The following is a 27,134-nucleotide window of genomic DNA, read 5'->3' as shown; positions in this document are numbered from 1 at the left end:
GAGCTGCCGTGGGAATCTGTCTGGAATAACTGCTCTTTCACCAATGAGAGCGGAAGAGAAATGTGCCCTGCTGACCGGAGCCAGGCCAGCTCATGAGAGGCTTTGGTCCTGGGTCCACACAAGGTGGCAGGTAGGTTTTATTTTATTTATTTATTTATTTATTTATTTATTTATTTTAAGCAGCCGTGACCCATTACTTCAACTATTTTTCCAGGCCATTCTGTTTCAGATAGCAAGTGATGTCATGTTTGGCAAACCAGCAGCACAAACAGTGCTTTAAGTCAATCACCAAATCAGTATCTAACAATTGGTTTTTTCTACTTCACCACTAACAAAGATTCAGGCCTTAGATCTGCCCTGGGAGAAGAGGATCCACTCCACGTCTTTATTCATGACCATTAAATAAAATAGACTGTCAGCCTCAGGAACTGTTTGGTTACTTGCCAGCAGTCTTTTACTGAATAAAAGAACCTGAAATTCAGAAACAGCATCAAAGGAAGCGTTGTAGCCAGGAGGCTATTCAGAAGACCTAGGCAGGAGAATTGTACAAATTCAAGCCCAGCCAAGGCTTCATGACATCCGTTTGAAAAAATGCTTTGTTTCTATGTGGCTTAAATGCCCACAGGTATAATTAAGATTATAGGTACAACTGAGAATACATCAGGACTGATTTTCCAACAATGTCCACATTAAAAAAAATTATACTGTCGCAATAAATTTGAGGGCTGGGGAGATGGCTCAGCAGCTAGAAATACTAGCTGTCTAATTTCCACTGGCTCAGTTTGTGTACGGTGTGAAAATTACTTTGGGCAAAAGATAGTCTGTAGTTTGAAACAATCTTTCTTCATCCCAGCGAACTCTGCCTCCTTTATTTTACCAAGTTCTCCCCTTTTCCCTTTCCCTCCTCCTCCTCCTCTCCTCTCTCATTCTCTGTCTTTGTCTCTCTTTGTGTCTCTGTGTTTCTGTCTCTCTGTCCAGGGTCTCTCTCATAGTCCTGGTTGTCCTGGAACTCACTATGTAGACAAGGCTGGTCTCAAACTCACAGAGATCCTCCTGCCTCTGCCTCTCAAGTGCTGGGATTAAGCCCGGCTTGTGTGGTTTTTTTGAAACAAGGTCTTGCAATATATTTCATGCTGGCCTGGAATTCGTAATCCTTTTGCCTCAGTTTCCCGAGCCCTGGGATTACAGGCCTGCCACAAACACCCAGCCTAGGCGTTAGTTACTTAATCTGCGCTTTACTTGTGATTCAGTTTATGACAATAAGGAAAAGCAGCGTAGTGCAGAGCCTACTAGTTGAGTGTAGAGAGCGTATTTGGCCAGTACTGGCCGGAGAGTGGTGAGCATCCCCACGGCTCCGCCCAGCCCCAGCGTAGGGGCGCCGTGCTGAGACCCTAAAGAAGCACCGGAAGTGCGCGGCCACGGTCGCCGCGCGCGCCTGCGCAGCTTGGCTGTTCCGCCCCCAGGCGGCAGTTTGCTTGACCCTCAGCGCGGGCCCGGCCCGGTGTGGGTGGGTGTCTGGTCCGGAGGGCTCTGGCCGAGGTGAGGGTGCCGCGGTCCTGTCGTTTTGCAGGTGGGCACGGACAGCCGGCAGGCAGGTGCAAGGACGTCGGTCGAGTTGTGGAAAGACCTCGCCGAGCCGAGGGACTCGGCGGGTCTCGAGCTGGCTGCCTCAGCTTCTGGCCAAGGGTGCTGATGATGCTGCGACACCTGGGAGGAGGGATAGTGGAGGAGGCAGCGGTCCCGGCCAGACGGGCCACCCAGCAACGGGAAGACCGGTGGGAGGGACAAGCCGCTGGCGGCGACGCGGCTTTGGGAGGCATGGATGTGAAGGACGATGGCCTTTAGGTTTTGCCAAGAGCTGGTCCTCGCCGCCTGTTTCGTGTTCTCTCACACCCGCAACCCTGGGAGGCCTGTCGCGGTGAGGCCCAGAGCCTTTTCCAGGCTGGCCCTCTAAGGCTGAGGCGGTGCTATGCGCCCGTCCTTGGCGTCGTGGTATATGGCTGGAGCTGCCAGCTTGCACCGTGCTTGGGGCAGTTCTCAGTTTGGATAGCAGCACGGGACAGGTCACACGCTGGCTCTCACGGCTTCGGTACACCCCAGAAGGCCACTTGAGGAGCAAGGTCTGTCATCTTCCTCTTGACCGTCTGTGCACTGCCCCAGCTGAATGGGGCCGAGTTTGTCTGTTTTCTCTCCCCGAGCGTAAGTTGGGGAGGCCTCAGGCCGGGGCTGCCTCCTGCCTGCCACGGATTCCAAGGTGGTTCACGGGCCAGATGGCTGCCAAGTCCTGCTCGGAGGCTCCGGTGAGTTACTCTTTCTCCCTCCTACCCTGGTCACAAGCCATCTCCTCTAGAGCTGTGAGGCGAGCCGATAGTGAAGCTGGAAAGAACTAGGATGCAGGGATAGCCCTCTGTGTCCTATCGGCCCTTGCCTGGTCCCCTGGTCGCAGCTCTGCTACCCCATGGGAAATCAAGAGGCCACACCCCTGGTGCACTCTCAGCATATTGTCATTCCAGGGAGAGATGCCTCTGACCTTCCAGGATGTGGCTGTGTACTTCTCCAGGGCAGAAGGGCAGCAGCTGGGCCCCCAGGAGCGGGCACTCTACCGGGATGTGATGTTGGAGAACTATGGGAACGTGGCCTCACTGGGTGAGAAGTGCTCTGGAGCCCTGGCTCACAGTGGGGAGTCTCTAAGGGACATTGAGGCTGATTTGGCCCTTTGATTCCCAAAGGAAAGAGGATCCTGCTCTTGTCCCCAGGAACCAGTCTGCCTAATTTTAGGGATGATTTTCCAATAACCTCACAGTGTCATCCCTTTCCCTGTCTAACAATAAGATTCTTAGGCATTTGAACTCTTTGCCCCTTGGTCTCCCCTGACCGGTGTGCCCATGCAGGCAAAATGTTCTCTATCTGGTGTGCAGGACCCAGCAGGCAGGGTCCTGCTCCAGCCCCCGAGGCTGCAGCAGCTCATCCAGGGTCCTTATCCGTAACAGGATTTCCAGTCCCTAAGCCAGAGCTGATCTCCCAGTTGGAGCAAGAGGAGGAGCTGTGGGTCTTGGATCTTCTGGGGCCTGAAGAAGCAGAAGTCTTAAGAAGTTGCCAGACAGGTGAGCTAAGCTAGAGGCTGGTCTCGGGAATGGCCTCCCAGAGCCCTGGCTTTGGTAGCTGGAGGGAGGGCTAGAAGTGAAGGCAGATATGGTGATGGTATGCAGTCTGCCCTCTCTAAGGGAAGACAGTGCTTGCATGCATGTGCTTGACAGGTTTTCCTTTGCCAGGCCATTTGCTTTGCTTAAAAACAAGAGAAGATGGTGGTGGCACACGCCTTTAATCTCAGCTTTTGGGAGGCAGAGGCAGGTGGATCGGATCTCTGTGAGTTTGGGGCCAGCTTGGTCTACGGAGCTAATTACAGGGCTATTACACAAAGAAACCCTGTCTCAAAGCCGGGCGGTGGTGGCGCACGCCTTTAATCCCAGCACTTGGGAGGCAGAGGCAGGCGGATCTCTGTGAGTTCGAGACCAGCCTGGTCTACAGAGCTAGTTCCAGGACAGGCTCCAAAACCACAGAGAAACCCTGTCTTGAAAAACCAAAAAAAAAAAAAAAAAAACAAAACCCTGTCTCAAAAAGAAAAAAAAAACAAAACTAGTATTGTAGTTTCTGCTCCTAACGTGGTTTGTTCTTTTACACATCTTCATGAACTTTTTTGTAGGATATACTTTCTCTTCTCTTACCAGCTCCAGGTTCTGTATTATGCTCCTTCCTCCTTCATCTCTTTCTCTTCAGCCCTCAGTGTTGGTCAGCAATACTTCCATTTTCTTGAGACTAGGCCTTTTTGTGTTTCTCAAGCGTGTCTCAAACACTTGGATCAAGTCATCCCTTCTGGAGCCTCAGCCTCCATAGTAGCTGGAACTAAAACCATATACCACCACGCTTGGATCATTAACAGTTTTGTTTTGTTTTCTGTTTTAGTTTTTCGAGACAGGGTTTCTCTGTGTAGCTTTGGAGCCTGGACCTGGAGCCTGTCCTGGAATTTGTTCTTTAGACCAGGCTTGTGTGCCACCACCACTCCTCTCATTAGCGCTCTTTAAAGTGTCCCTTAGAGATCCCTTCCTCCCTTCCCCTTGCCTCAGCCTCCTCAGGTAGGAGGCTTTGAACTTGCTGTGTTAAGAAGGATGGCCTTGAAATCCTCATCCTCCTGCCTCTGCTTCTCAAGTTCTAGGATTATATTATAGCATGTGCAACCACACCTAGCCCTTTGAATCTTTATTTTATTGACTGTTTTAATTGTCAGCTCTAAGTATTTTGAACTCGGCTACTGCTGGGGCTCATTCTGTTGTCTGCTCTTCTCCTTGTTCCTCTCTGTCCTGTTTTGTTACATGCACTGTTCCTCACTGTCAGAGTGGATCGTACTTCACCAGGCATGTCCTCACGCTTGCTGTTACTCTATTTCGTAAAGTTAATCACATCAATTCTTTGCCCTTTATTAGTTGTTGGTCCTTTTCCCAAACATGAATGCATCATCATTTTTGAGTGATTTACTTAGGCTCTTTTGAACTATTTTTATTATCTCAAGTTTTTACAGATTTGAAATTGGCTGCATGAAACCTATCTTTTCTAAAATTGGGAGCTTAGATCATTGATTTTTAATTTTTCTTTCTTTTTTTTTAATATTTATTTATTTATTTATTTATTTATTATGTATACAATATTCTGTCTGTGTCTATGTCTGCAGGCCAGAAGAGGGCACCAGACTTCATTCCAGATGGTTGTGAGCCACCATGTGGTTGCTGGGAATTGAACTCAGGACCTTTGGAAGAGCAGGCATTGCTCTTAACCTCTGAGCCATCTCTCCAGCCCCTTAATTTTTCTTTTTAAAGATGTCTAAAAGACCAGCCTGGTCTACAGAGCTAGTTCCAGGACAGGCTCCAAAAACCACAGAGAAACCCTGTCTTGAAAAACCAAAAAAAAAAAAAAAAAAAGATGTCTAAAGCAAGGCTTTATGAAAGTACAACCTTAAATGTAGTTCATGTTTTACAAATACTACTGTTGTGTATGCATGTATGTCTGTGTTGTGGTATGTGTATACTTTAGTTCAGGTGGCTGCAGAGGTCAGAGGCATCAGATCTCTAGGAGACAGGCATTGCAAGCTGCCAAATATGAATACTGGGTACCAAACTCTGGAGATCAGTATATGCTCTTAACTACTGATATATCTCTCTGGCCTTTCCTCGTGTGTGTGTGTACATGCATGTATGCATGCACACATGTAATGAATTCATGCATGATAGGCAAGGGCCCTACCAATGAGCTATATCCTGAGCCCTTTTTGTGTCTTATTTTGAGACAGGGTCTTAGATGCTCATGCTGGCTTTGAGCTCACTTTATAGTCTAGACTGATTTTTAAGTTTTAAGTTTGTGATCTAACCTCAGCCTCCTGAGTACCCAGGATTATAGACCTCCACCATCAGGCTTAGATACATTTCAAGAATTTTCCATAGGCCTTATTAGCTTTTTTTTTTTTTTTAACAATTCTATGACCCAATCACTATTTGGACAAGTAATTGTTGTTCGTAGTTACATGATTGTGCAATGTCATTTAAGTTGACGAGGCTAATGCTGTGACTCATGTTTTTCCCCAGGGTTTCTTGGGTTTTTTTGGTTTTTGTTTACTTGTTTATTTTTTTTTTCAGTTGCTAAGAATATCCAAGGATGTAAAGTTTACTTTCCCTTGGATTTATTCAGTGTCTGTTATTGATTTATTCTCATTTATGAGATAAGAGATACATTTTAGGTGCTATGAACATAGCAGCTCCCCCCTTCTGTCTGTTTCTGTTAGCATGGAGTATCTTTTCCATCTAGTTAATTTTACTTTATATTTAAAGTGTCTGTCTTCCAGATAGCACACAGTTGGGTCCCATTTTCTACCCATTTTATCTTTTAATTTTTGTGTTCATGTTTAATTTAACTCTTTTCTTGCTTCCATCCCTTCCTCTCCTTTTATGCTCCAGTGTTGGGGATAGAACCTAGAGACTCTCTCATGGTAGGCAAGCACTCTACCACTGAGCTGCACCCCTCGCCATAGTGTGGTATTTAGTAGATAATAACTTTGTTGTTGTTGTTGTTGTTACTTTCTTGGGGTTTTGTTCTGTTTTTTAGCTTGTTTTCTATTTTGATTTGAGCCAGGGTCTCTCTCTGTGTAGCCCTAGCTGTCCTAGAACTCACCATGTGGACCAAACTGGCCTTGAACTCACAGAGATCCACCTGTGTCTGCTTCCCAAGTGCACCAGGACACCTGACTTCTTGTTTTTGTTTTTGTTTTTTTTTTTTTTTTTTTTTTTTTTTTTTTTGGTTTTTCGAGACAGGGTTTCTCTGTGGTTTTGGAGCCTGTCCTGGAACTAGCTCTTGTAGACCAGGCTGGTCTCAAACTCACAGAGATTCGCCTGCCTCTGCCTCCCGAGTGCTGGGATTAAAGGCGTGCGCCACCACCGCCCGGCTTGTTTTTGTTTTGACACAGGCTCTCATGCAGCCCAGGAGGGCGTCAGACTTACTGTGCATTTGAATCTGGCCTTAACCTCTCCATCCTTCTACCTACAGCTCCCAAGTTCTGGACTTAACCACCATGCCTCTAGGTTTTGCACTTATTTCTTTTTTGAAAATTTCTTATTTCTCCGTTCTATTTTCTTTTATAGCATCCTACCATACTTTATTTTAGCCATAAAGAATATATATGTGGGTGTGTGTGGTATACAGACACAACTTTAAATTTCATCATACAGTATTATAAATGACCTAACACTGCTACCCTCCAGAGAAACAATTTGCCCACTGCCTAGCTGACACAAGGAAGGAGAATCCCAGTGCCCTCTAGTCAGTCAGTCTGTGAAGCACAGCTCACAGAAAGTGAGGTCTGCCTGTGCTGTGGTTCTCCCCCCCCCCCCCGCCCAGTCCTGAGCATATTGTTGGGACCTACTCACTGCTGCTCTTTCACTCACATCTGATTGCCTTGCAACAGAAACTGGAAGGCAGGAAAATATTCTTCCTTTTGAGACACTCGTATACAGGTCAGTTTGGCCTCTCTCATAGTTCCTGCATGAGACTCCTGGGATCGCAGGTGGGCACCACTCCACGTGACTCAACAATAGATGGTCCAAAGGCAATCTCAGAAATTTTAAAATACTTTGCACTAAGTTAAAATTCCACTTGCCAACATTTGTGGAATGCGATGGGAGCAGTGCTTTCTATAGAAATTGATGTAGTAATTGTGTAGTTCCTTATATAAAAAAGATGAGCGTTTTATGTGGCTTTGACAAGCTGAAGTAGAACTGAGTAGACTTGGGGGAGGGGGTGATAAACAATTTAAGACAAAAACAGGAGTATTCCAGAAAGATCTCGTGGCCATGTCTCTCTGATCCACAGTTTTGCTTTTCTATACAGTTTCTCTTTGGAGGGAACCTGGGGGCAGTCAGTTGGCGTTGCATTGGCGAAGCTGAGTCCTTTACTGTTTTGGGGTAGGCAGATGCATACTCCCAGGTGGTTTTACCTCTGTAGTGGCTTTCTTCCATTGTTCTTCAATCCTTTTGTTCCCTGCTCAGTTAACTGATCCCTTTTCTGGAAACCATGTTAACTTGAACTCCACTCATTATTGTGTTAGAGTTTAAAAGATCTGAGATTTGATCTTCTCATGTGCTTTATTCAGCCTTTCCCGTCTGTGGGAGACCATGTGATCCCAAGTAATGGCAAAGGCACTACTCCTGACCTTCCTCCAGTTACAGGGTGGGTTCCCCTCAGATTTGAAGCACTTTTCTGTTTTGCATTAAGCTCTTCATTCACTAATCCGGATATAGTTAGCAAAGATGATTACGTTACCAAGGCTTTGCCTAGAATGTTGTGTCTTCAGATATGACCAACCTGCTTTAAAAACTTTATGAAGCAAAGAATAAATACTCTTTGGTGAACTTTGTATTAGGTAATGTAGGTAGATATGGTTATATCCAGAGCCAAGACTCTAGCAGCTTCCTCTACCTATAAACAGGGACCAGAGATTTCCCTCATCTGGAAAATATGGGAGGGGGTTGGAAGCCTCAAAAGGCATAACCTGGGCAGCCAGTACTCTTGGAGCCTGAGGAGAACGGCACCTCTGATTGGGACCCTCCCAGTGGCTGTTAATTCTATAGCTGTTAGCGACCCGCCCTCCCGTGAGTACTACAAGCTACAGAAATTCCCTTATAAGCAGTGAGGAGATGTAGCCTCTCCAGACCTTAGAACAACAAAGGCATCAGGAGGAGGGGGAAGACAGAAGCTAGTGATCCTTCTTTATTTCTTGGACAGTGTACTGGGTTAGCAAAATCATGGCTGTCAGTCTGGGCTGACATCTCTGACTCCGTGTGTAAAGCTCAGTGAGGAAAAATATCAGGAACAGGCATTAAATGGGTTTATGTAGAAATCCCAGCTTATTTTGAAATCTGAAATAAGAAATGTAGGTATCAAATTCCCCTCCTAAAAGAAAAATAATGTATCATTAGAATTACCTCCAATCCTCAAGGACCATAAGGTTTGCGGTGGTGGGTTGAATGAATATTTTCAGCCTAAACTTTAGCTATTAAAACAAAACAAAACAGGGGGCTGGAGAGATGGCTCAGTGGTTAAGAGCATTGCCTGCTCTTCCCAAGGTCCTGAGTTCAATTCCCGGCAACCACATGGTGGCTCACAACCATCTGTAATGAGGTCTGGTGCCTTCTTCTAGCCTGCAGACATACACACAGACAGAATATTGCATAAATAAATAAATAAATATTAAAAAAACAAAACAAACAAAAAACAACAACAAAAAAAAAAAAACTCTGTGCTAGCCAGATGGTGGTGGAGAGACAAAGGAGGCAGATTAAAAGTTCACTGGCTGCTCTTCCAGAGTTCAAATCCCAGTACCCATATGGCAGCTCACAACTGTCTATAACTGTAACCCCATGGGATCCAATGCCCTTTTTGTTTTTTTGTTTTTTGTTTGTTTGTTTGTTTGTTTTAAGACAGGGTTTCTCTGTAGCTTTGGAGCCTGTCCTGGAACTCACTTGGTAGACCAGGCTGGCCTCGAACTCACAGAGAACCCTCCTGCCTCTGCCTCCTGAGTGCTGAGATTAAAGGCATGTGCCACCACTGCTCGGCCCAAAGCCCTTTTCTAGTGTGCAGATATACATACAGACAAAGTACCCGTATACGTAAGATACATAAATACATCTTTAAAACTGAAAGAGATCATCATTACAGCTACATCTCATGACCATTTAAAGAATAATAAACGGATGGTATGAACAGTTCTTCACTCAAAGATTTGATAATATGAAATGAACCAATTCCTTGAAAGACAGTCTCCCAAAACTCCACAAAAAGAAAAGAACAGTCTGAGGAGACATGGATTTTAATAGTGTGCCTGTTTCAAGAGAGTTCCATTGTGGTCTGATAAACAAGGAAGAAATGATAGCAATTCTCTACACTCTTTAAGGAGAGAAAAGTAAAAGCAGGTGGTGGCTGTGAGGCCGTTGTCACCTTAGCGGCAAAATTAGAGATGATACAAGAAAAGCAAACTGCAAACAGCTATCGCTTATGACCACAGACGGAACAATCCTCAAGAAAATAATTTAACTGTGTACAAAAAGAACTGTGTGGCCAGGCAGTGGTGGCGCATGCCTTTAATCCCAGCACTCGGGAGGCAGAGGCAGGTGGATCTCTGTGAGTTCGAGGCCAGCCTGGTCTACAAGAGCTAGTTCCAGGACAGGTTCCAAAAACTACAGAGAAACCCTGTCTCGAAAAATCCAAAAAAAAAAAAAAAGAACTGTGTGGAAATAGGCCTCTCTTGATTCTCCCTCCTGTTCTTGGGAGTTATTTACAAAACAACTCCAGGAACTGGTAAGTACAAAGTTTCATGACACAGAATATGTAAATCAGCTGATTTCTTTGTGCCTGAAATGAACACCTGCTGGTGAATTTTGATTTTGTTGACTGTTGTTGCTGTTGCTTCCTGTTTGAAAGAGAGCTTGAGACAGTCTCACTCTGTAGCTACAGCTGGCCTAGATGTCCTGTGTAGACCAGGCTGGCCTCAGATTCACAGAGATCCCCCTGCCTCTGCTTCCTGAGTGCTTTAAGTGTGTGTCCTCATGCCTGGCCAAGTGCAGTTTAAGGTAAAATAACAGAAAGACAAGCAAGATGGCTCAGCAGATAAAGAACCTTGCCAAGCCTGAGAACCTGAATATGCTCCCTAGGACCTAGACGGTAGAAGGGGAGAACCAAGGCTTGCAAGCAGCATGCTCCCCACCTTTCTCTTTCTTTCTTTTTCTTAGACAGGGTCTCACTATGTAGCTCTGGCTATCCTGGAACTCACTAGATCAGACTGACTTCAAACTCACAGAGACCTTCCCCTGCTTCCCAAGTCCTAGGATTAAAGGTGTGCACCACTATGCCTGCCTCCCCATCTTTTAAAAAAGAAAAACTGTGGGGAGGAGGCGGAAATTTTTTTTTCAATAAAAAAAATAAAAAATTAAAAAAAAAAACTGTTAAATTATATAAGCACTCCAAACTTGAAATTCATAGCACATTCAAAATGTGCTTACCTAATAGATTCAAAATCTAAGTGGAAAAATACCAAAACCTATTAAAAACATACCAGAAGAGGAAATAAATGAAGAAAAATCCATGTTTATGTATAGAAGAATATTGTCAAGATGTTAACTTTTTCCAACTTGATCTATAGATTCAGTACAATCCAAATAAAACTGTCAGCAGGATATGTTATTTGGTGGCTATCAAGAAGCATTTCAATATTCATACGGCAAAGTAAGACTCCAAATAGCTCATTATTGAAGCAGAAGAGCTGAACCATACTACCTAATTTCAAGACTTAACTACAAAGCTTTAATTACCAAGGCAGTGGGGTATTGGCAAAGATAAATGATCCGCAATCATTGGAGCAGCACGGACAATGCAGGTATAAAGGACTACATAAATATCAACTGACCTTTCATAAGGGAACAGAGGATACAATGGAGAAAGAGTAGTCATCAACAAATACTAGATGTCTACGTACCAGTTTTTAAAAATTACAAAAAACCAACAGGCCTGGCTTGCAGCAGTCCTGGTTTGCTCATACTCTGCTGCTATAACTAACAGCTTAACCAACAAAATTATTTTATCCCTGTTTTGTAGCCTGAGAGTATCAAGTTAGGATGATCTCACTTATGGATGATAATCTCCCTTTGTCCTGACGTGGTAGTTGGAGAAACACTCTCTCTATCTCTCTCTTTTTAAGTAGAATCTTATTTATTATGTATACAATGTTCTGTCTGTGTATGCCTGCACACCAGAAACAGACACCAGATCTCATTACAGATGGTTGTGAGCCACCATGTGGTTGCCAGGAATTGAACTCAGGACCTCTGAAAAGTAGCCAATGCTTTTAGCCTCTGAGCCATCTCTCCAGCCCTCTTTTTTATTTATTTATTTATTTATTTATTTATTTATTTATTTATTTATTATGTATACAATATTCTGTCTGTGTGTATGCCTTCAGGCCAGAAGAGGGCACCAGACGTCATTACAGATGGTTGTGAGCCACCATGTGGTTGCTGGGAATTGAACTCAGGACCTTTGGAAGAGCAGGCGATGCTCTTAACCTCTGAGCCATCTCTCCAGCCCCCCCCTTTTTTTAAAAAAAAAAAAAGAAAAGACAGGGTCTTTCTTCATGGCCTTGATTTTCCTGGAACTCTCTGTGTAGACCAGGTTGACCTTACAGAGATTCGCCTGTCTCTGCCTCCCATGTGCTGGGATTAAAGGTGTTTGCCACCACCTCGCAGCTGAAGATGTTATTTTTATGTTTATGGGTGTTTTAATTGCATGAATGTCTGTTCAGTACATTTATTCAATACCCTTAGAGGCCAGAAGAGGGCACTGGGTCCTCTGGAACTGGAGTTAAAAATGGTTATGAGCCACCACTTGGCTGCTGGGAACTTAACCCTTTGCTAGAGTAACCAGTGCTTTTGACCACTGAGCCGTCTCTCCAGCACCTTCTATGACATTCTTAAGGCAAAACTATATAGCCACACATGTTGTCCTAACACTAGGAAAGTAGAGGCAGGAGGATCAGGACTTAAGACTCATTCTGGGCTACATAGCAAGTCAAGGCTAGCATAAACAACATGAGATTTGTTTGTTTATTTTTGATTTTTGAGACAGGGCCTCTCTGTGGAGCCCTGACTGTCCTTGAGCTCGCCCTGTAGACCAAGCTGACCTCGAACCCAGAAAGCCCAGAGATACTCTTGCTCTGCCTCCTAAGTGCTGAATTAAAAGCATGTTGCCCAGCAACATGAGATCTTATATCAATCAACTCTTTTTCCTTAAAAAGCAAAACAACTAGGGATGGTAAAACGGTGATTGCCAGGGAGCAGTGAAAGAGTTGGAAGGAACTAGGTGGAACACAAGCGTCAAACACTTTTGGCACTGCCATGGTGAATCCATGTCATTGTTTGTCAAAGCCCATCCAGTGTACAACATCAAGACTGAACCCTGGGGCTGGAGAGATGGCTCAGAGGTTAAGAGCACTGACTGCTCTTCCAGAGGTCCTGAGTTCAATTCCCAGCAACCACATGGTGGCTCACAACCATCTGTAATGAGATCTGGAGCCCTCCTCTGGCCTTCAGGCATACATGGAGGCTGAACACTGTGTATATAATAAATAAATATTTTTTTAAAAAAAAGACTGAACCCTGGGCCAGCAAGATGGCCCAGTGGAAAAGCACTTGACACACAAACCTGGCAACCTGAGTTTGATATCCAGGACCCATGTAAGGGAGGAAGAGAACCAGCTCCTGGGGGTTGTCCCAGTTCTCATCTGTTTACCATGCCACATGTTCCCTGACATGCACACACAATAAATATTTTTAAAAGACTAAGCCCTAAACTGCGGCAGTCGGGTGATAAGGATGGGCCATTGTGTAGGGACCCCCAGTGTGACACATATACTGGAATAATAGCTCTCGATTCCTTCAGCATTCGCGATTCAGAGCAAAGCTGTGTTCCTTCAGAGACTAGATACTGAATTTATGGTTATATGTGTTTTCTATTAGCATATGGAGAGGAATCTCTGTTGTTTCTCCACAATTTCTGTTCTAGTTTTTTGTTTTGGTCTTCCCTTTTGAAGAATACTCCCTCAAGAAAAAAAAAAAAAACAGGAAATGGAGATTTTATTGCTGACAGACCTAAGGGTACCCAGAATGCCCCGCAGCTAAGTGGGGTTCAGGACTATGGCAGAAACCCAGATGAGAGCTGAGTGAACACAAAAGGAAGACTCCAAAGAACATGGTAAAGTTTTATGCTGGTGGTTTAATCTAGGTTTTAAAATTACCAGTTTAGCTGAGCCGTAGTAGTGCACACTTTAATACCAGCCCTCAGGAAGCAGGGGCAGGCAGATCTGAGTGTGAAGCCAGCCTGGTCTACAGTTGGCCACGCAGAGATGGAAAAAGGGGTTGTGAAATTGACTTCCATGCAGGAACTTTGGGGGAGTAGTTGCAGAATTCAGGCAATGCTGTGGTTTGGTCAAGTGTCCCTCAGTGTTCATGTGTTAAGTCCCTGGGGACCAGTGGAACCACATGGACCACAGCTGGTTCTCCCTTACTTGTGGTTCACAGTGTAAGAGTTGACTCTGTTTTTTTTTTTTTAATATTTATTTATTTATTATGTATACAATATTCTGTCTGTGTGTATGCCTGCTGGCCAGAAGAAGGCACCAAACCTCATTACAGATGGTTGTGAGCCACCATGTGGTTGCTGGGAATTGAACTCAGTACCTTTGGAAGAGCAGGCAATGCTCTTAACCTCTGAGCCATTTCTCCAGCCCCCATGAGTTGACTCTGTTGAATACTTCCTTCCCCATTGCCATCTGGTCGCCTTGTCCCGAGGCCCACAGCAATGCATCTTGAGCTAAAACCTTCAGGGTCATGAGTTAGGTTTTCCCTTTATAAGTTTTTTACATCAGATATTTCTTTATAGAAATAAAACAATCACTAATAGAGGCAACCAAAGAAGTCTTCTAACTAGTCTCTAACTTATGTCAAGTGGCATAAAGTGGTGGCACACAACTGTAACCCAGCATTCAGGAGGCAGAAACAGGGATACTAGCTAAGCTACATAGTGAGACCCTGTCTCCAAAAAAAAAAAAAAAGAAAAAAAAAAAGGGCAGCTGGAGAGATGGCTTAGAGGTTAAGAGCACTGCCTCTTCTTCCAGAGGTCTGAGTTTAATTACCAGCAACCACATGGTGGCTTACAACCATCTATAATGAGATCTGATGCCGTCTGGTATGTAGGCGTACATGCAGGCAGAACACTGTATATATAATAAATAAGAAAAAGAAAGAGGGGCTGGAGAGATGGCTCAGTGGTTAAGAGCATTGCCTGCTCTTCCAAAGGTCCTGAGTTCAATTCCCAGCAGCCACATGGTGGCTCGCAACCATCTGTAATGATGTCTGGCGCCCTCTTCTGGCCTGTAGACATACACACAGAATATTGTATACATAATAAATAAATAAATATTTTAAAAAAAAAGAAAAAGAAAGAAAAACCTAGTTGAGGGATGGGGTCTGGGGAAGTAGCTTACATTTTAAGAATGAGGGCCTGAGTTGGATCTCTAGGCACATTAAAAAGGCAGACATGCATTTGTATCTTGGTGCTGGGGTAAGCACACTTGGAGCTACTTGGCCAGCCAGTTTAGCCTATTATACAAGTTGCAGGCCACTGAGGCTCCCTGTCTCAACAAACAAGGTGTCAGCTCCTAAAGGAAAATATCCTCTCTAGTTTACATACACACATGCATGTACATGAACATGTACACAAAAGAAAACTGGAGGCTGTATCAACGGGTAGGGTTAAGTATCTACCCTTTTAGCTACCAGCATTGTAAATGTTCTGTAATATTGTAGCAATTACTGTAACAAAATATGGGTGAGCAACTTCAGGAATGGTGCATTACTGCTCACAGCTGGAGGAGGCACAGTCTGTCATGGTGAGGAGGGCAAGGCAGCAGGAGTGAGGCAGCTGGTCACATCATGTCCTTAGGAAGCAGAGAGAAACCCGGTGGTGATGGTGCACACACTTTATTCCCAGCACTCGAGGCAGAGGTAGGTGAATCTCTTTGAGTTCAAGGCCAGCCTGGTCTACAGAGCAAGTTCCAGGACAGGCTCCAAAGCTACACAAACCCTATCTAACAAAAAACAACTCAGTAATTCCAACTCCAGGGGACTTAAGGCTTTTGGTCTCCTTAGGCATCTGCACTTGTGTGTATACCCACACAGAAACATGTGTTGCATGCATGTGAGTGTGTGAATGTACTTGCCCATGGGCACATGTGGAAGCCAGAGAATATCATTAACGTTTCAGCTTTCAGGCTTATAGAAGAGTGAGGTTGTAGATGGTTAGAACCAGCTGGGGCGAGAATTGCAGCGTGGTATTGAGCTCTTGTGTCTAGTTAATCGCTTTCTAAAAGATGACATCATGCAGCTCTTAATTTGGAGAAGCCTAAGTTGTTTTTGTTCCTTTTTTTGCATCCTATTCCACAACTGAGAGGTTTTTGGGCATTTGCAGAGCTGTGGTTGCTTCTGTGTGAAGCCTAGAGCTGTGACTGCTTTGGTGGAAGGGGATGCTGCATTAGTGATGGTTTTTCTGATTGGTGAGACCTCACAGCCCCTAGTAGACGTCTGAGCCCCTTGGGTAGATCTTGAGTAATGTCATTTCAAAGGAAAAGGATTATTCTATGTTTGCAGTAATGAGTTTGGTGACCACATTAAGTGTAGTTACCCCAGTACACTATGAACTATGGATGGTAGCCACACTGAATTCTTGGGCATGAATAAAATTAATATCTCAGAAAACGGGGAAAGATTAATATTTTTTAAAAGATTTACTTTATGTGTATTTTCTCTGCATGTATGGATATGCACCATTGCATGCCTGGCCTGGTGCCTTCAGAGGCCGGAAGAGGGCACCAGATTCCTCGGTACTTGAGTTCCAGATGGTTGTGAGCCACCATGTGTCTGGCTTATTTCACCAAACACAATGATTCTAGTTCCATCCATTTTCCTTTACAGCTAAAGTAAATTCCATTGTGTATATGTACCACATTTATCCATTCTTTATCCATTTATCTGTTAGATCATGGCTGGCTCCATTTCCTAGCTTTTGAGAATACTGTGACAAGAGTATATGATCAAGAGTGGTATAGCTGGGCCTTATGTGCATCTATTTTTAATGGTTTTATTGTTTGTTTTGTATTTTGAGACAGAGTCTATTTAGTGCTGGCTGTCCTGGAACTTTTACTCTGTTGTAGACCATGTTGGCTCAAACTTACAGAGATCCTTAGTATTTTTGAGGAGGCTCTCTCTACTGATTTCCATACCGAATTCACCGATTTGCATTCCCACAGCAGTGTGTAGGGTTGCTCTTGAATTCTCCCCAGCATTAGTTACTTGTCTTCCTGATGACAGCTGTTGTGGAGTGAGATGGAATTTCAAAGCATGTTCAGTTTAGATTTCACTGTTGTCTGAGGATGCTGGACATCTTTTTCTTCTTACTTTTTGTTTTTTTTTTTTTGTTTGTTTTTGTTTTTTTTTTTTTTTTGAGACAGAGTTGTTTCATGTTGCCCAGTTTGGCATGAAAATCATGTAGCTGAGAATAACCTTGATCTCCTGTCTTCATTTCTTAAGTGCTGTGGTAACAGGGCTGACCACCATACCTGATACCATTTCTATTTTTTCTAAGAACTACCTCTTCAGGTCATTAACTCATTTGATATGTGGATTGTCTCAGGGGTTTTACTGTTTAATTTCTGCAATTTTTATATATTCTAGATACTCAGCTGATGTCTCATGTATAGTTTGAAAGATTTTTCCCCCCATTCTCTAGGCTTTGTTTTTTGTTGTTGTTGGTTTTGTTTGTTTGCTCGCTTGTTTGCTTGCCTTTGAGGCTTCTTTAGGAGCAATGATTGAAATGTTGTTTATCATTTCTCATATAATGTAAGCAGAGAAATAGAGCCTGGGATACAGTTGGGAGAACAGCTCCAGCTGTCAGTGAAAGTTAGTTCATATAGCTTCCATCTGGCAGATGGCAATGAATGATGGAAGTCACGGGCAGGATTAGGCCCGTAAATTCCTTCCTGGCAGCGAGGAAAGGGCCTAGATTACACTCCAACCCCACCATCCCAGGTACACATCCGTACCTGGAGTGTTCAGCTGTCCAACACATGAACTCACACTCAGACTTGTTCATGATTGGCTTGTGGTTCCCCCAAAGGAGAGAATCTCAGTACTTGACTTTACTTCTAGGTGTTTCCCAAGTAACCTAGCCTGTTTTTGTCCTCCACTACCAGTCATCACTGTCCACTATGGGACTCTAGTTGCAGTACCAGGATTGGCCACCCGGACCTGTGCTACAACAAAAGGCAGCACTGGCTTTTTTAAAAAACCGTTTTCAAAAGATTTTTTTCAGGCCTAAGGGATTTGGCTCAACCTACACACAAAAATAAATAAATGTTAAAGATTATTATGGGGGCCTAGAGAGATGGTTTATCAGTTAAGGACACCTCCTGCTCTTGCAGAGGACCCAAGTCCAGCTCCCAGCACCCACTTCAGGTAGCTCATAACCACCAGTAACTCCAGTTCCAGGGACTTTGGCACCCTCTCCTGCGCTCTCAGGACAGCAGGCACAAAGGTGATGTATGCGCACATGCAGGGAAAGACAACATATAAACAAATAATTGAAAAATCATGGGCTGGAGAGATGGCTCAGCGGTTAAGAGCATTGCCAGCTCTTCCAAAGGTCCTGAGTTCAATTCCCAGCAACCACATGGTGGCTCACAACCATCTGTAATGAGGTCTGGTGCCCTCTCCTGGTCTGCAGGGATACTCACAGACAGAACATTGTATACATAATAAATAAACAAATATTTAAAAAAAAAAAAAAGAAAAATCATTAGGCTAATGTTTTTGTTCTGAGCATAGTGATGTGTGCATATGGTCTTGTCCTCAGGAGGTTGAGGCAGGAAGAGTGACTTGACCTTGAGTAACCTGGGTTGTGTAAGCAAGACCTAATCTCAAAAAAAAAAACCCTGATCAGTATAAATAAAGATATACTGCAGGGGCTGGAGAGGTGGCTCAGAGGTTAAGAGCACTGGCTGCTCTTCCAGAGGTCCTGAGTTCAATTCCCAGCAACCACATGGTGGCTCACAACCATCTGTAATGAGATCTGGCGCCCTCTTCTGGCGTGCGGGCCATACATCGAGGCAGAATGTTGTATACATAATAAATAAATCTTTAAAAAAAAAAAAGAAAAGATGATATTGCATAAATATATTCCAAGACCATATAATAAAACTCCAAAGAGAAATGATTTAGTGGAAAAAAAAACAAAAACAAAAAAAACCACCAAAACATTTCTTTCTTCTCCAGCCTTCTTTTTGCTTTTTTTTTTTAATTTTTGTTTAAGGTTTTATATTTATATGATGTTTGTAAGTTACAGGGATGGAGTGGATTATACTACAGTATGTGTGTGGAGGTCAGAGACAGCTTGGCTGAAGTCGGTTCTTTCCTTCTGATACGTAGGCGTCAGAGACCAAAGTCAAACTTTCAGACGTGGCAGCAGGACCTTTACCGACTAAACCATCTGGCAGGCCTCCTCTTTGACTTTGAGGAGCAGTGTCTCGTGGGCTCAAACATGCTGTATAGCCAAGAATAACCAACCTTGAACTTTTGGTCCTCCTGCCTGCATCTCTCCAGTGCTGATTGCACTGCACCCGATTTTCAGTCTTGACTCAGTAATTAAAACTTTCCTCAGAGAAAGTGCCAAGCCCAGATGGCTTCACCAGTTTGCACTAAACATTTAAGGAAGAAATAGCACATACATGTGTTTTTCTCTCAGTAAAAGTTGGCTTATTCTGTATATCAGATTTTGGAACTTACTCATTTTTATAATAGATCACAGACTCTCCTTTAATTATGTGTTCTTCCATTACTGTGTAGAAAGGTATTCTGTTATACGAGTAGAGGTTGGTTTAGACAGGCATGTGTCCTTTCTCCCCACAGTTATGAAATACATGTCAGTTACTGCCTTGCTCATTCATTTCACCCACATGAACATTCACATGAGGTAATTCCTTTAAAACTTTACTCTGTGTGTGTATGTGTGTGTATACAAATGCACTCATGGAATACTTGCAGAAGTCAAAGGAAGGCTTTTGATTCTTGGATAACTTCTTAGAGAGTAATTTGGGGACTAAAGGTATGTAATATATCTATTTTTTAAAGCTAATTAAATTCAGGTTTAATTTTATTTTATTTATTTTAAGACAGGATTTCTTTGTGTTGCTTTGGATCCAGTCCTGGGACTAGCTCTTGTAGACCAGGCTGGCCTCTGCCTCCTGAGTGCTGGGATTAAAGGTGTGCGCCACCACCGCCCAGCTATCTGCCTGTTCTTTTTGTTTTTGTTGTTGTTTTGTTGTTGTTTGTTTGTTTTTGTTTTTTGAGACAGGGTTTCTCTGTGGTTTTGGAGCCTGTCCTGGAACTAGCTCTTGTAGACCAGGCTGGCCTCGAAGTCACAGAGATCCACCTGCCTCTGCCTCTCGAGTGCTGGGATTAAAGGCGTGTGCCACCACTGCCCGGCTCATCTACCTGTTCTTAAGTCCAGTCTTCTCAGCCTCTGTGTAACACCTTCTGTGCCTGTCTCTGTCACCCACTTTTTGCTCTTGGTATGGTGAGAATTTTTTTTAATTTGTTTTATTTATTATGTATACAGTGTTCTGTCTGCATGTATGCCTGCAGGCCAGAAGGGGACATCAGATCTCATTAGAGATGATGTGAGCCACCATGTGGTTGCAGGGAATTGAACTCAGGACCTCTTGAAGAGCAGTCAGTGCTCTTAACCTCTGAGCCATCTCTCCAGCCCCCCCCCCCCCAGAGCTCTTTCTTTCATTCTTGGGCTCAGCACTTTCTCTCTCAACTCCAGCGTTTGTGTCAGCACCTGCACTACTGGCTGGTATCTTTAGTTGTTCCAGTACACTCTTCCTCTTGGGACTTTCTGACCATGTAGACTGAGGATGAGCTCATGATGCTTTTCCATGTTACATGATTTATCCATTCCTTTTTAAAAATGTGCTTGCTGACCCCAGCATGGTGGCAGGTGACTTAATACCAGCATTCAGTGACAGGATCATGAATTTCAAGCCGTCATAAACTATTCAGCAAAACTCTGTTTCAAAAAACCCAAAACTTCAATATCTGTCTTTATAAATAGAAAATAAGTTTCCTGAGAACAGAGACTGTGTTAGTCTTCCTTGTTAAATTCCTTATTTAGAATATGCTTGGCCTTGTATTTGTTGAATAAATTAATTTGCTAATTTAACACTGGCAATTGTTTAGTGACTAATGAATATTACTGCCTTCATTTTGTTTGTTAACCATCTTTATTTCTGGATTCTGTCACATTTTTCTACTAAATTGTCTGACTTCTGCATAATAGCTTTATTTTTATTTTATTTTTTATTTATTTGAGACAGGATCCTATGTAGCCCTGGCTGTCCTGGAACTCACTATGTAGATAAGGCCAGCCTTGAACTCACAGAGATCCACCTGCCTCTTCTTCCCAAGTGCCAGAATTAAAGGCATGTGTTTTCACACTTGGGGCATAATAGCTTATGGAAACATCAAACAAATTGTGATTTCTGCTGACAGAGGTTACCTCTAGTAATTTATTTGTGGTTTTTGTGTAACAGATTCTGAGATTGAGACCGAGAAGGAGCTATCCATTTTAAACCAGAAATGTTCTGAAGAAGTAAAAACACCAGAATTAGTATCACAGAAATTCCTAAGGGCTAATTCACAAACACCTGAATCCCAGGAAGCTTGCAACCATAAAGGTCAGGAAGAAGAGAACCAAGGAAGTTCTACTCAGAGCTTGAAGAGAATTGCTAGAGAGGACTCTCCAGTATGTAGGAAACAACTTTCAGAAAATGCCCAGACTCCTGCACTTGACAGACACTTGAGTCCAAGCCAAAGTGTTGTTACAATTCAAAGAAGTAAAACAGGACAGAGAGTCTTTACATGTGACATATGCAATAAAACATTTAAATATAACTCAGACCTGAGTCGGCATCGCAGAAGTCACACTGGGGAGAAGCCTTACGAATGTGGCCCGTGTGGGCGGTCCTTTACCCACAGCTCCAATCTCATTCTGCACCAGCGAATTCATACGGGGAACAAGCCATTCAAGTGTGACGACTGTGGGAAAACTTTTGGGCTCAATTCCTATCTCCGTCTGCACCAGAGAATTCACACTGGAGAAAAGCCTTTTGGGTGTAACGAATGTGGGAAGGCCTTCAGTAGAAGTTCCAGTCTTATTCAGCATCGTATAATCCACACCGGAGAGAAACCTTACAAGTGCACTGACTGTGGGAAGGCCTTCAGCCAGAGTCCCCAGCTGACTCAGCACCAGAGGATTCACACGGGAGAGAAGCCCCACGGCTGCAGCTGGTGTGGAAAGGCGTTCAGTCGAAATGCAAGCCTCATTCAGCACCAGAGGATTCACACGGGAGAGAAGCCCCACAAGTGCACTCAGTGTGGGAAAGCCTTCAGCCAGAGCTCCAGCCTCTTCCTTCACCACAGGGTTCACACCGGGGAGAAGCCCTACGTGTGCGGTGAGTGCGGGAGAGCCTTTGGCTTCAATTCTCATCTCACTGAGCACGTCCGGATTCACACTGGGGAGAAGCCCTATGTCTGCAGCGAGTGCGGCAAAGCCTTCAGCCGCAGTTCCACTCTGATGCAGCACCGCAGAGTGCATACCGGGGAGAAGCCCTATCGGTGCAGCGAGTGCGGGAAGGCCTTCATCCAGAGCTCCCAGCTCACCCTCCACCAGCGTGTTCACACTGGAGAGAAGCCTTTTGAATGTGGGCTCTGCGGGAAGGCTTTCAGCCGGAGATCAGCCCTCACTCAGCATCAGCGAACTCACATGGGAGAGAGCCCACAGGAGTTTGAGTGTGACCCAGATTTTGTTTATGACTCCAGCCATCTGTCCACGGGAGAGAGACACGGCAGGGCCTTCAGCCACAGTGCAAAACTTGTTCTCCAGTGGACAATTCAGAATGATGAAAAACCCCGGGGATGCACTGAATGCGGGAAAGCTCTCGGCGCTTCCTCAGTGGGATATCAGAAAATTCAAGCTGCCGAGAAACCCTATAAATGCCAGGAATGTGGTAAAGCTGGCAGTGGCGTGTCCCATACTCAACATCATGTAACTGAGGTTGGAGAGAAACCACAATTGAGTGACGGATCTGAAAGATACTTAATTCATATCAAAAAGATTTTTCAAGAAAGACATTTTTAATGTGATGAATGTGGGAAACAGTTTAGAAAGTTTGTTTTATATTAGGTAGGACAGCATCATGAAAATTAAACTCTCAGCCGGGCGGTGGTGGCACACGCCTTTAATCCCAGCACTTGGGAGGCAGAGGCAGGCGGATCTCTGTGAGTTCGAGACCAGCTTGGTCTACAAGAGCTAGTTCCAGGACAGGCTCCAAAGCCACAGAGAAACCCTGTCTCAAAAAACAAACAAACAAACAAAAAATTAAACTCTCATTAGCAGACTTGCCTCTTAGGAGGCTGGGGCCCTATGTGCCTACTGTCTCCACCCACCCAACTCCCCACACCCAGGGTCCTGACTGACTCAGCACATCAGGTCAAGTTCAGGTTTTTAGCAGAGGGCCCAGTTTCAACACTAAAGAGCAGCTGATGGAAGGTTTCAAGATACGACGTATCTCTTCATTAGTGATCGAAAACGAGAAACCCAGAGATCTGGGGAATTGGGTTTGTCACCTTTGAGAATATTAATGATGCTAAGGACAAGATATGGCAGTATGTGGACAGTTTGGGGACTGAGGTGGCTCTCCAGTCTCTAGGTGTAGAGAGACTGAAGCTTTGGGGACAGTCATTGTAAGGCAAGGAGAGGGGGCTACAGAGTGACAGTTGGTAACCGGAGCCTAGGGCCAGTATGACAGTGACAACAAGGACAGCTGCAAAGAGTGAAGCTGCCGGAGGCTCTGGTGGCTGCAGTCTAGCGACAGATCCTGCACTCCCTGTCCCTGCCGCAGCCAGACTGCTGCTGACACCACGCCTCCTCTTTAGTAGGCTTCTTTTTAAAGAAGAGCTGTCCTTGTTGTTCTGTTCTGTTTTGTTTAATGTTTTCCAAGTACCTGAGCCACAGGGACAGGCAGAGCCCTGTGAGTGAGGTTTCAGATCAGACACGTGTCAGTATCTTTACTGTTGTGTGTGTGACAGGAGGAGCCTCTTCTCTCGGGCGCCTCCACTTGGTTCTTTGAGAGCAAGCAAGCGGACTCTGAATCTACAATCTTTTTGGAAGTTGAGCAAGCCGTGGTTTCTCCATCTCCATTTAATATTTCTCAGTGAAGCATGGCTGGATACCAGTTAGCAGCAGGGTTGCCTGAGTCCAGCCTGCGCACCTCCATGCTGTGTGCCCAGTGTCAGTGCAGACAGCGGAAGATTCTAGGTGATGTTTATTTATATTGTACTTTTTTACTGGAAGGTGTATGACCAAGCCATGGTGATGTATTTGCAATGGCTGAGGAGTTCTAATACCCAGTTTCCTTTGGATTTATGAAGCCAATTAAAAAACTGAGAATCACTATCAATCTGTAGGGATGCGGTGTGACTCAGTACAGAGTGTGCCTAGTTTATACAAAACCCTTGGTTTGATCCCAGCACTGTAAAAACTGGGCATTTTGGCATATACCTTTAATTTTAACATTCCAGATATGGAGGCAGAGAACAAGTTCAAGGTTATCTTTAGCTACGTAGCAAACTTGAGACCAGCCTAGGCTACATGATACCCTATCCAAAACAAAACAGAAAACCAACTAAGTAAATAATACCAACAAGCAAGAGAAATTGAAGGATTGCTAGTCATATTGAAGTTAAAAGTAAGCACGGGGAATTCATCCTGGAAAATAAAGTTGTTCTGTGTGGCCGTTACTGTTGCATGCAGGTGAGCTGGATGGCACCACTCTGCCGAGTGAGGGAGAGCACTGCGAGTGGTCCCCACTAGTTCTTTCAGGCCCTAACCCTTGGCTTTGACGGACTGGATGCCCCAATTATGTCGCCTAGTTTTCTACAAGTTACATTTTTTTTCTTTATTTTTTTTTAAATATTTATTTATTTATTATGTATACAATATTCTGTCTGTGTGTATGCCTGAAGGCCAGAAGAGGGCGCCAGACCTCTTTACAGATGGTTGTGAGCCACCATGTGGTTGCTGGGAATTGAACTCAGGACCTTTGGAAGAGCAGGCACCTGGCAAGTTACATATTTTTTGATGCCCACAACCCTTGGTTGCCAAGTGGTGTTGTGGTCCCGCAGATAGGTGAAGATCATCCACATATTGAAGTAGGCACACATCTGAGTAGGGAGAATAAATTTCTCCAAAATTTGTCCAAGTATGTGACCAAAAAGACTAGGAGAAACACTGAATCTCATTAATATTGTTGCTTTCTTCAAGAATGGGGGTCTTCCCATTCAAAGGCAAAGAGGTCCCTGCCTTCAGCTCCAAAGGTGCAAGCCCAAAAGTCATTTTTGTTTTCTTTTTTTTTTTTTTTTTTTGGGTTTTCGAGACAGGGTTTCTCTGTGGTTTTGGAGCCTATCCTGGAACTAGCTCTGTAGACCAGGCTGGTCTCGAACTCACAGAGATCCGCCTGCCTCTGCCTCCCAAGTGCTGGGATTAAAGGTGTGCGCCACCACTGCCCGGCTCATTTTTGTTTTCTAAGATAAGGTTTCTCCTGGCTGTCCTCTGTAGACCAGGCTGGCCTCGAACTCACAGAGATCCACCTCACCTCCTGAACCCTGGGATTAAAGACATGTTCCACCACTGCCTGGCCTAAAAGGCATGTTTTAAATCTATGACACTTTTCAATGGTGTTTCTTCCTGAAGAGGGTGTATGTGTTAGAGACCACAGGGTGTCACTTGTAACAATCTGATAAATTGCTCTAAGGTCTTTGGCTATTTAATATGGACCATTGTGCTTGACTGGTAGGGTTGGGGTGCTGAAGTAGAACATACAGGCTTTAAGAATTCTGTCTTTTATGAGCTCCTCAGTGGTAGGGTTAAGTCCTAGCCTCCTCTCTAAGGGTACAGGGTGGTGTCTTCCTTTAACCACTTGTATAGGGTGTCCTAGCTGGTCAATCAAATCTCTCACCGGTAGGTTGGTTCCTGCTTCTGGAACACAAAGAAACTGTGTTAAGTTTCTCTTTCCAGAAATTTGATTGGGATTTTTTTTTTCTCAAAAAGTGGAGGAGAGCCGGGTGGTGGTGGCGCACGCCTTTAATCCCAGCACTCGAGAGGCAGAGGCAGGCGGATCTCTGTGAGTTTGAGACCAGCTAGTTCCAGGACAGGCTCCAAAACCACAGAGAAACCCTGTCTCGAAAAACCAAAAAAAAAAAAAAAAAAAAAAAAAGTGGAGGAGAGAATTCTCCCTTCACCTTGATCACTGCCAGTTTTTCTGGAGGAAAGGCACACCCTTGGGAGATGTTTAAATAGGGAGGAATGGATGCTCCTGAATCAAGAAGAGATGCAATTTCTTCCTCCCAGGGAACTACCTTTAAAGGCTCGCAGTAGGAAAATAGAGCCTTTGATTCCTGCCCCCAAGGCATCATTGAAACTGAGGAGGGTAATCACCCTTTCTCCAGTCTGGGCACTCCTTCCTGGAGTGGCCCACCTTTCCACGGTCTAACTGTTCTAACCGTTTGTCTGCTATAAGCCCCCCAGGGGCCTTACTTCCTGAAAGGCATAATGATGACCTTTATTGGATCCTAAGCTTTGCTCCTGTTTCTGGGGCATTTGATCCACAGACGAGAGCACGATCTTCCTTTCTGTTTCTGTTTTTCCTCACGTCCTCAAGTATGCTCTTGCTGGGCCTCCATGAACAATTCTTCAAGTTCACTGCTCTTCCAGCTTTCTATCTTTAGCAAGGTTTTAGAAATGCCTGGTCAACTGTTGGTCACAAAATGTAATTTAAACATCCGGTGACCAAAGGAATCCTCCAGATTTAATCCAGAATATTTTTGCATTTGGTCCTTTGAGAATTCAGCTGGGCCTTGAATCCCAGCACTTGTGAAGCAGAGGCAGACAGATCTCTGATTTCGAGGCCAGCTGGTCTACAGAGTGAGTTCTAAGACACAAAGAAACGCTGTCTCAAAAAAAAATCAGCTGGAATTTCATCTCTCCCTTGTTAATATTCTCAGATCAGCAGATCAGGAACTGATTTTTCCTCTTTCCTAATAATAAGGCCCTTCAGATTCCTAATATGTTCCCCGTGCACTCTGTGGTTACTACTCCACTGGGGATCCTGACTAGAGTATGTAGCATTGACTGCCAGGACTCCAGATCCAACTAGGTTCTCCCTGTCCCAGATGTTGATCAGAACCATTCTAAATCATCCCTTCTTTTAAGACTTCTTACTTGGGCCGGGCTGTGGTGGCGCACGCCTTTAATCCCAGCACTTGGGAGGCAGAGGCAGGTGGATGTCTGTGAGTTCGAGACCAGCCTGGTCTACAGAGCTAGTTCCAGGACAGGCTCCAAAACCAGAGAAACCCTGTCTCGAAAAACCAAAAAAAAAAAAAAAAAAAAAAGACTTCTTACTTGGAAACTAATAAGGAAAGCATTCACAAATCCTATTTCACTACTCCCTAAGGGAACCCACTTACAAGTGTGTGCTTTGGCTGGGGAAGGACCTTGTATAGGTTGAGCTTTGGGGATATGCAAATATGAAAATTTCTATATCTGTTTTACATTGTTCTAACTCCAGTTTTAAGTTGGAGTAAGAGGGATTTCTGGGAGGGAGTGGGAGAGACAGAAATGAGAGATGAGTTGGAAGAAGAGTAGGGTCCATCTTGCTCCTACAAACAGCATGTTCAAGCCTGCAACATAAATGCCCCACTTCCGGTACTAACTTCTGCCTTAGTTGCTATTCAGTTGCCACAATGAACTACATTGACCAAGGCAACTTATAGGTGAAGGCACTTAATTGAGGGCTTGCTCACAGTTTTAGAGGGCTAGTC

At 44.3% G+C, this 27,134-nt stretch overlaps 1 protein-coding gene across 5 annotated transcripts in view; it reads left to right on the top strand.

The window, feature by feature from the left end:
- Znf251 (zinc finger protein 251) overlaps positions 1–22,646 on the top strand; it is a 32,134-nt gene extending 9,488 nt beyond the window's left edge. For 4 of the 5 annotated variants that reach the window (XM_057792112.1, XM_057792115.1, XM_057792114.1 and 1 more), the window contains 5 exons: positions 2–130; positions 1,571–2,300; positions 2,514–2,646; positions 2,991–3,104; positions 20,789–22,646. In XM_057792112.1, the coding sequence (XP_057648095.1) occupies positions 2,271–2,300; positions 2,514–2,646; positions 2,991–3,104; positions 20,789–22,395 (1,884 nt within the window). In that variant the 5' untranslated portion in view covers positions 2–130; positions 1,571–2,270 and the 3' untranslated portion in view covers positions 22,396–22,646. Of the gene's footprint in view, position 1; positions 131–1,440; positions 2,301–2,513; positions 2,647–2,990; positions 3,105–20,788 lie in introns of those variants that run through there. The other variant, XM_057792113.1, reaches the window with a different exon arrangement.
- The last annotated feature ends 4,488 nt before the right edge of the window (positions 22,647–27,134 follow it).

The sequence above is a fragment of the Chionomys nivalis genome, chromosome 17 (assembly GCF_950005125.1).
Source record: "Chionomys nivalis chromosome 17, mChiNiv1.1, whole genome shotgun sequence".
Taxonomy (NCBI): domain Eukaryota; kingdom Metazoa; phylum Chordata; class Mammalia; order Rodentia; family Cricetidae; genus Chionomys; species Chionomys nivalis.
The sequence above is the reverse complement of the archived record's forward strand: the minus strand, read 5'-3'. Positions and strand labels throughout refer to the sequence as shown.